The 10000-nt window shown below is 38.5% G+C and overlaps 1 protein-coding gene across 3 annotated transcripts in view; it reads right to left on the reverse strand.

The window, feature by feature from the left end:
* The window catches only part of SPATA48 (spermatogenesis associated 48), an 830213-nt gene that overhangs the window by 660532 nt on the left and 159681 nt on the right, over nucleotides 1–10000 (reverse strand). For 2 of the 3 annotated variants that reach the window (XM_044064825.1, XM_044064824.1), the window contains exon 3: nucleotides 765–841. The exons of the other annotated variant lie outside the window; for it this stretch is intronic. In XM_044064825.1, coding sequence (XP_043920760.1) covers nucleotides 765–841 — 77 coding nt within the window. The remainder of the gene's footprint in view (nucleotides 1–764; nucleotides 842–10000) is intronic. 3 annotated transcript variants of the gene reach the window in all.

Here is a 10000-nt window from a genome sequence, read left to right on the forward strand (position 1 = left end):
TTTTACACTCAAAATATGACACTTAAATGTTAGCAGTCTATTACACAATTATAACCTAAACAGAATTATTTTGAGTACACACAACACAACAAATGCACACACCATTATATTATATATATATATATATATATATATATATATATATATATATATATAAATATATATATATGGGTCCCCTTCACATGGTGGAGCAGTTCATATAATCGACACTCATTTGGTCGACAGTTCATTTGGGTCGACAAGCAGATTGCCCCCCCCCCCAATGTTGTGCAACCCTGGGTTGATATATATAGTTGGAGGGGGCCCCCCCTAAAAAAAATGTGGAGTCGAAATGAACTGTCGTCAACCCAAACTCGACCAAATATGAACTGTCAACCATGTCAGGTAGACCCATATATATATATATATATATATATATATATATATATATATATATATATATACGCATAACATGCAAATACAGTATTGCAGATGATGCATCTGCAAGATTTACAGTCATCTGCAAGATTTCTTTTACTAGGGACATTGTTAAAAGGCAGCAAAACATATATCTTCTATATTTTTTTACTTCTTACAAACTATTTTATTACTAACAGAACACATTAAATGAACATGCCATAAGAATATGCAGCACACAGATGAGTCAGAAAAATGAATTAATAGCAGAAGCATAAATAAAACTAACATTTTAAACTGTTTCTATAATTATATGAAAGATGCACATTCAATGTATAAAAAGGAAGGCCAAAATTAATTCTTATTACCTTTTTGCTGAAGAAGAGTACATGTATCTTCTTGCTGCTTCATCCCTCCAGTTTTCAGATGCAGCATCAGCTGAATGCTAGGAACACAGAAATAGCTATGCTAGGAAGTTTTAGTTACACACTAACACTCCATAAGTAGCTACTTGCAATGGGTACACAAATCAAAGTTATGCACTTATCATAATGCTGGACCAGGAAGAGTATCTTCAAGCTTTAAAACGGACAGGACTAAGGCTATAACCATTAGGACAGTTTTGCAAATACAACTTTCCTGGCCTGCTAAGTGCCTTTCCAAAATTTTGTATTACCCTACAGAGATCCTCCTCTCCAGATCTGTGGTTAGCCAAACTAAGACATATAAAATAAGATAAAATTAACTTTGCCAAGACAGATGAAGGTGAGTGAAAAAATTACAGATGATGGACCTGCTCTTCCATATCTAGCATTATAGTAAATACACAATTTTCATACCTGGTAAGAGTAGGTCTATCCTCTCTAACTGAGAGAACAGACATTCCATACTGTTCATATTAGGAGACCTCTTCATGAGAATGTACCCTTAATAATGGTAGCCCCAAAAAGAAAACCTGGGTTTGGACATCACACCTATCTTGTAAACCTTTCAAAAAGTATTATGAGGTAAAGATGCAGCAGCTGCACAAATGTCATCAAGATCTGAATCTCTGAAAAGAACAACCAGTGCAGGCTCTATGGCTAGTTGAGTGAATTTCTGGTAAAGACGAATTGTATTTAAGATAGCTACATTTACTGAATTCAGCACGTATCTAGCGAGGGGTAGTCTTAGACACTTTTATGGCCTAATTTCTATGGAGAATAAAAAAAAAGAAGTTATGTACTCACAATAACGTTCCATCTGTGTTGCCCACTTTCATTCTTCCTCAACTGTTGGGTTCGAATCTGATCCTTGGATCCAACTCAGCCGTTACTTTAGCTCATGGCCACCAAAAAGCTCTCAAACTCCTTCCTTACCCATAATGCACCAAACCCTAACATACCTCAGATCTTGTTTGCTATTTGACATAAAGTAGGAAGTAATACTACAGAACTCCTTAACAAAAGAACCTATATCTGGAGATCAACATGGACAGGGGTGTCCTTATAAACTCTAGCTCATCCAAAAATCAATTGTGAAAAAGGTTGGGGGTTGGTGGGTGGGGAGTTGAGGAAGAATGAAAATGAACAACACAGACGGAACATTATGGTGAGTGTGTAACGTCATTACCCGATGTTGTCAGTTTTCATTCTATCCTCAACTTTTGGGACAGAGTCCCAACTACCTAAATTCCTGGGTGAATTCTAAGGAAGGATATTCTTGATCACAGTTGACCCAAAGGCTGCTCTTCCCCTTGAAACCAGATTCAGTTTGTAATGAGTAATAAAGGTACAAGAACTGGCCCAAATTGCAGCCGCACATACATTGTCCATGGAAACCCTAGAGAGGAACACCAAAGAAGTTGCCATGGAGTTGAATGGGCTCTTAAAGGTCATGCTACGGAGAGTCCTAATTTGTTGTAGATAAATGATATTTAATCAGTCAGCCATATGGCTAGCTCACCTTTGCAACTGGTTTTCCCAATTAATTTATTTTGTTCTATGCAAGTAAAAGCATAACTGTCTGCGAACATCCAACAAATGCAACATATGTTCACCTTTGTTTGTAAATTTAGGAAAGAAAACCGGCAAATTAATGAACTGATTGATATTGGATTCTGACATCACCTTAGGAAGGAAAGAAGCATTGGTATGTAATGTGACTCTATCCTTACTAAAGATCAAGTAGGGAGGTTTAGAGGGCAATGCTTGAAGTCCTGAAATTCTTCTGCAGAGGTAATGGCCACTAGAAAGATAGCTTTCCAGGTCAGGACCCTAAGATCACATTTAGCTGCTGGTTCAAAGGGAGAATGAATTAAGACCTGCAGTACCAAATTCAAATCCCATGGAGGAGTAGAATCTTTATATATGGGGTCTTAGCAGAAGTGTACCTCTTAAAAAATGCTTTACAAAGTTTAGAAGAGGCCACAGAAGAGTTTTCAAATCCAATATGAAAATTAGAGATTGCTGCTAACTGAACTTTAATTGTCGAGGAGCTAGCTCCCTCATTAAATATCATTGCCCAAAATTCAAGAATAGTATGTACAGGAGCTGAAAAAAAGGTTCAATGTGTTTTTGTTGTGCCAGCAAATGTTTTCTGTTTACTTGTGTAAAGTTTTCCTGTAGAAGACTTATGGGAAGATAAAAGAATACGACAAAAGGTTGAAGAGAGCATTGGCTGTCTGGCTATCAACAGAATTGGAGAAACTATGCTGTCAGCTTGAGGTTTGAGATATCTGGATGAATCATATCTGTTGGGTGAGACAGGAGGTCTTGAATCAGATCCAGAATCCAGAGTTGGTACAGCAGATGGCCATAGGAAGGGGAACCAAATTTGTCGAGGCAATGAGGATAACTTTGTTTTTCAACCTGGCAGCTTTCTGCATGAATTTTGGAATTATGGGAATTGATAAGTAAGCATAAAGTAGAGTGGAGTGTCAGTCATGGAGTAGACCCATCCCTCTGTGATTCCTCCAGAGGGGGAATTAGGGCAAAGTAGCTGCTGCATTTGTTGTTTAGGGGAGAAGCAAAAAGATCACAGCAAGGCTGTCCCCACTGACAGAAAATCATTTTTGTCACGTTCATGTTGAGAAACCACTCATGAAGTAGAAGAATGGACTTGCTCAATTTGTCTGCTATCACATTGGACTTCAGTGGAATATGCATTGCTATGCAAAAGCAGTTGGGTGAGACTGACCATTGCCACACTCTCAGTGCTTCTTAACACAAGGGGTATGATCTCGTTCTTCCTTGTTTGTTGATGTACCAAACTACTTACTTATTGTCTGTTTGAATCGCAATTGCACCTAAAGGGAGAGAATCCTGGAAGGTCTGCAATGCTAAAGGCACTGCTCTCATCTCTAGGACATTGATATGCAAACTGGCCTCCTCGGGGGACCAAGTGCCTTGGACTATTTTTCCCAGGAAGTGCCCCCTCACCCAATTTAGGAAGTGCCTGTGGTCACTATGGCCTTGGGTTGAGGGAGAATGAAAGGATGGACTTGTAAAACCTGATATGACTGAATCCACCACCACAGGTTTCTACTGCATGCCCGAGTAATTCTTATTTGTGCTGACATGTGCTAATAACAAATTGACCACTGTGTCGCTCGCATCCATTGAAGAATTCTCATATGAAATCTTACTAGAAGAACTAAGATTATGGCAGCTGACATTGGCCCCAAGGCCTGAAGGATAAATTGGCCTGAAATATTGGTACTACAAATTATTTTCCTGACGATGTCTTTTGCAAAAAGCTGCAAACAAGATCTAAGATATGTTAGGGGCTGGTGATTCATGAGTAAGGGAGGAGCTTGAGAGCTTTTGGTGGCCAACAGCTAAAGTAATGGCCAAGATGAATCCGAGGATTGGATCTGAACTGTTGAGGATAGAATGAAAACTGACAACATCAGATCTAAATATTTAGATGACGTTGCTGGTCACTTATGACCTCAGTCAACAGTGTGCATCCATATAATCTAACATATATTCCCCAGCATTTGACTAAGAATGGAAAAAAGGCAAAATAATTTACTGATAAAGGGCCAATGCCATTGCAACACTGCACATAAAAGATGTCGTAGTTCTAGAAAAATTCACCCTGTCTTAATATTTTTATAAATTAAGGGGATTCTTAAACAAGAGCTTGTAATCCTGAAATCCAAGTAGCTGATGTAATAGTTACCAAGGAAAGAATCTTCCAACTAATACAATTTAAATCTACTTAATATCCATTTTCAACAGGAGGCTACGACATTTTTTCTAGTACAAATTACAAGTCCCATAGGGGTATTGGGATTTCCCACAGGAAGCCTCAAGAAAAAGGCTCCTTTGAGGAAGACTTTGCATACTTTAAGATTAAAGAAGTTCAGTCTAGACCTTGAAGAAAGTTAGAGAGATATGTTACATCAGCTTTAATCAATTAATAATTGAACCCAGTTTCAAATATGTCTACAATATACTCCAGTACTACAGTATAAGAGTGAAAAAGAAATGATCCAATCACTTTGCATCAGCCCAGACAGAAATCTTTATCCATTTGCTCTTTCCTTATACATTTTTCCTAGCGCTGGGCTTTTGAGAAGATGAGAGGATCATGATCATCCTGCCAGAAGTATGAAGGACTATAGCAACTGACAGAACTGGAAAAGCCAATCAGGCTGCTGCAAGGTGTGTGAGCCTTGCCAAGTGGATGGGTCTGTAACATTCTTGTAGACTTCAAGAGCAATGGATTTTCCAAAAGGTGATGCAATAACAGGGGAAACTTGATTTGCCATGGCTAGAAAGGAGCTACGAGTATATCCTTAGCTCTGTGGAATTTTGTCTTCTGAACAAGTCTCATCAGCAGAGAAAATGAACAAAAAGTGTAGAGGTGTCCAAGGGTCAACTTACCAGTGAAGGTGTCCTTCAGGGAATCTCCTTTTCACGAAATAAGTGCTATACTTGGTGCTGGTCATGGTGGCAAAGAAGTCACAGAAGTTTTCTTTCATTTCTGCAATATTTTTCAAGCAGTCAAGGTGGTGAGACACTCCTTATGGGCCTGTTATTGGTATCTGCTGAGTTTGGTTGTAATTGAACTGGTCACCCCAGGAATGTAGATTGCACTTACAAAAGCAGTTGCTGGATATCACTCAGTCCCACATTCTCATAGCTTCCAGGTATAACAGATAGGACTGAGTCCACCCAGGCTTGGTGATATACCATTTGACTGCCATAATATCTGACTTTATGTGGAGACAGCTATTGTGAGTGACTTATGAAAGGCCTAGAAGGTCATGTCAAGAAGACTACTTTCATTTCCAGAATACTGGAATGAAATAAAATGATACTTTTAAAGATATCCAGACACTTTGAACTGCCTTTCAGTTGAAATGCCCCAACACCTATCTTCCTATTGAAATATCTACATTCCCACCCCAGGGCTGTTTTTACCACAGTGACAGTCACCAAGGAAGGAGAATAAGTAAAATAGATTGTCAAAGCAGAAATTATTTAGCTCTATTAACCAGAATGCACAACAAATGTAGATCCAATGAAGATGATATGTATTCTTAAACTATTGCTCTGACAGAAGCTACTGAAGAACTCAAATGTGATATCCTACACGAGGAAACATGAGGATGGCTACTGTCAAGTGACTCATAGCTGTGAGACAGAAATGCATTTTAGATGTCATAGATGCAAAAAGAGATGACACCTTGGCTTGGAAAGACTAGAGTCTGTCCACAAAGCGTCTTGCTTGTTTTATTTTGTAAACAAAGCACAGTTTATGATGTTAACAGCTCAGTAGGTTATAACTCTGGCTTTGCCCAGAGGAAGGGATAATGTCATGAAAGACTTGCTTACTGATGCTAGGGTCTGAACATCTGAAGTCAAGAGATAGTCATCCTGAAATGGAAACACCTTGGCAATCTGCATTCTCAAATGATGTGATACCACTGACATGCATTTGGCAAATACCTTGGGAGACTGAAGTGAGACAGACTGGTAGTGGTGAGAACTGGAAATGGCTGTCACTAACCTGGTAGCAAAGAATCTCCTCGATTCCTTTGCATTTCTGATAAGGAAGTAAGAGTCCTAGAGGTCCAAACACATCCAGTATTCTTCCACAACAGCAATAATAATCAACTGTATCAAGGACAGTCAAGAGTTTTTTTGGGGACAAAGGTACATAGACTGCTTACATTCAAAACACAGCCTAAGGTGGATCTTTTGGTACTAAAAGGGTGTTGGAATAAAATCCAGATCCCTTTTGGTCTGTGAGACTTCTTGCATGGCTCTTTTGTTTACCACATTTAAGACCTCTTCCTTTGCTGAAAGTATCCGATGGAGAAGGATATCTGTCAGAAGTGGACAGAAAGACGAGAAAAGGATTTCTTTAACCCCTGGATATTACTGACCTGAACAGTTTAAAAATTGATTGTAGAGTCCATGCTAATGGATGGAGAGAAAGATGGCCCACAAATGTCTCTAGATAAGCTCAATTGGGTAAGACCTTAGGGTTGCTGCTTGCCACCATTAGGAGTACTGTAGCTCCATGAAGATTGCTGACAGTGCCTTTTCAATATCTCTGAAAACTGACTTTTGTTGTTGTTAACCACTGTGGAAGCACATTTACTGACGACTCCTTTGCATCTGAGAGAAGGAGTATTGAGGTGGTTGTAGCTTAGCATTAACAGCTGTGACAGTCTTTCTTTCTTTCTTTAGCTGTATGTGTTCCTTCACTTCAGGCCTGTGTAAAGTCAGTCTCTCCAATGCCTCATGGGAGAACCTGGATGTAGTACCTTTTTTCTACAAGTAAGTAGATAATTTCCTCTACCCTCTTATAGTCAGGGATTTCTCAACATAAGAATGGAGAGCTTTAGTACATATCATGTTAGTGCTCTCAGCAAAATTTGTTTAATGGAGCCATAAGTGCTGTTATTCAGCTCTGATTGATCTTGCAACCTTGGGTAAGTATCTGGCAGCATTGTACAAAACTCACATTGTGGATTTTGTCATCGGTAACATCACTGCAGATTAGTGTGGCAATTTGTGCTTGACCAATTGATCTGGCAGCCTGACGATGATCTAGTACATTTCTTCAGAGAAATCACTCTGGAAAACTACTATGTACAGCACAATTGACCACACCCAAAGAAAAAGTGAAGGGCATATACAAATACTTCCAAGTCATCTATTGGTCTGGAATCTATAGCTAATGGGTAGACCGCTAGACTATGGGTTGATAAGCCCTCTTTAGAGGAGCTGTAGAAACCAAAGTTCCAGTTTGGATGTTTCTGATGAAAAATCTGACTATAAGAGGGTAGAGGAAATTATCTGCTTACTTGGAGAAAAAAGGTACTACAGCTAGGTTCTCCCATGAGGCATTGGAAGCCACTTGTAAATATCTACCAATGCAGGAACCACTAAGTGAGGTTGTCGGCATTACAGGAAGGCCTTCCTTGATATCTCCTATGGGGAAGATACAGAATTAATGAGCAATCTCCTTCTCTGGTGCATCAACATCATCAGCCCCATAGTCTCCCCAAACTTGAGTTAATAAGGAGGCGACTCAAGGGAAGGGAATTAGCATCCTCATCATCATCTAAATCGACAATGGAAGATTCAGTGAATGAATCCATGGGCTTCCTCTAGCACTTGACTTTCCAAGAAATATTTATTTATTTACTGGCATTTGTTAACCGGGTTAGTCCAGCTGGGCCAGGGACCTTTTTTCAGTGGAGACTCGAGGAGAAAAACTCCAGTTACAGACAATTAAAGTATACATAAAAGTTTAGTTTAGTTTACAATTCAAAAACAATTACTTTTAGCAGTACAATTCAAAGAAATTCACTGTGATAAGTTAAGAGACATAATAGGGTAAAATAAGTAATACAAAAAAGTACAATACTTCAGTATTTTTTTTTGCATATTTGGTGTGGCAAGGTGTATAATAAGTAGTAGTATTTTAGGAATAGTACAAATTATGAGGTGTGAGAGATGAGAGTGCATGAATGGGGTGGAAGGGATATCTGGAAGTGCAATATGCTAGTGTAAAATACGTGGGGTAAAATATGCTGAGCAGTTGTATGAGATTGTGGAATAAGGAACAGTATTGGAGTTAGGTAGGGTCCTGACAAGTACAAGTTTTGGTCTTTATAAAGTATAGTCTGAGTTCTTTCTCAAATTGTATAGGGTGTGTAATGGAGCGCAAGTGGGATGGAAGCTTCAAAGTTCATGAGTCTGAAGATGATGATGGCCTTCTAAATCTGAAACAAGCCAGGAAAGCACTGGAAAAACCTTGGCCAGACCTCTTAACTGTACCTATTTTGTGAGGTACATGCTTATTTTCAGGCTTTATTTACCTCTTTGCATGATGTACCTAATTTTTGGAGGGATGTACCTATTTTCAGCCTTGATTTATCCCTTCACATGGTTTTCTTAATCTCGCACCTATTACATACAATTTTACATTTGTTTTGTGCACAGGACACCAAACTACTTGACCAACATAGTGGCGGCACCTATAATTTACAGAAAGAGAACCCACATTTTACTCTTCCCTTTTCAGAAGCAAAAATAAGTGACTTTGTGAGAGATTTTTGCAGTATCTTTTATTAAGATTTACAGCTTTTACACTGTGTTGCTCTTAGTATGTTTATATTTTTATCACTTGCAATTTTTTTAAATTGTGTTTGAATACTATCCCATAAACCTACTTGAAGAGGACTTATGTGCTATTCAGTATTCAAACTATATGCTAATTAGGTGTGAAGATTTTTTTAGTTGTAGTACCTACTTATCAAGAGTCATTGCAGCTATTTTTTAGTGTCTGCAGGTTGAGAAGAGAGACCTTGGCCTATCTCTCCTGAAAAACAGTTTATGACACTTTGGGCTTAATGGCAGTTTTTGATGCAGAACACAATACCAGCACAAAATCTTGGCAATATGTGCTGGTCATTTCAGCAATAATTGATGCTGGCTTGGTACAGAGAGGTGTGCTGAAAATCAGCTTCAGCTTTAGGTTGTTTCAGGAAAACTGGCATTGTGTCTCTTGGTACCAAAACTGGTACATTGATCCTGAGGCCACTGTTAAGACTGGATGGATTGCCATCAGGAACACTGATGTTTACTGCAGATTCTAAGTTAAAAGTACTTGGCTCAGACTGTCAATGCAAAAAAATGTTGATGTCTCAAGGTCTTAAGGAAGAGCCTGTTCAACAAAATCCTTTGTACCCAACACAGATTCCTAAGCTACAATGTTTTTCTTTGTATAAATTCAATGACTAATCTTTCTTATGCCCAAGTGTTGAAGAAAAAAATTATATAAAAACCAGATACACTGATTTACAGATCCCATTCAAAACTCAAAAGAAATTCTGTTTTCGTGACATGAAATCTGGGAATCTTACCCTTGATTTTTTAAATATAATTTCCAGTCCTTATGCTGTTTGAGCATAGTGTTTTTCTAGTAATTACACAAGGGGCTCTTAAATAATGGGACTGCAGCTTATGTTCAAGGTCTGTGTATATGTCTTTATGATGTGTATGTAGAACATGTTATCCGTTTGTTCATATGACTATGTAGTGTGCGTACTTGCATGATGATGATGATGATGAGTGTCTTTGGGCTTGAATCTTGA

The sequence above is a fragment of the Protopterus annectens genome, chromosome 3.part0 (genome assembly GCF_019279795.1).
Source record: "Protopterus annectens isolate FY-2018-M chromosome 3.part0, PAN1.0, whole genome shotgun sequence".
In the NCBI taxonomy this organism is placed as follows: domain Eukaryota; kingdom Metazoa; phylum Chordata; order Ceratodontiformes; family Protopteridae; genus Protopterus; species Protopterus annectens.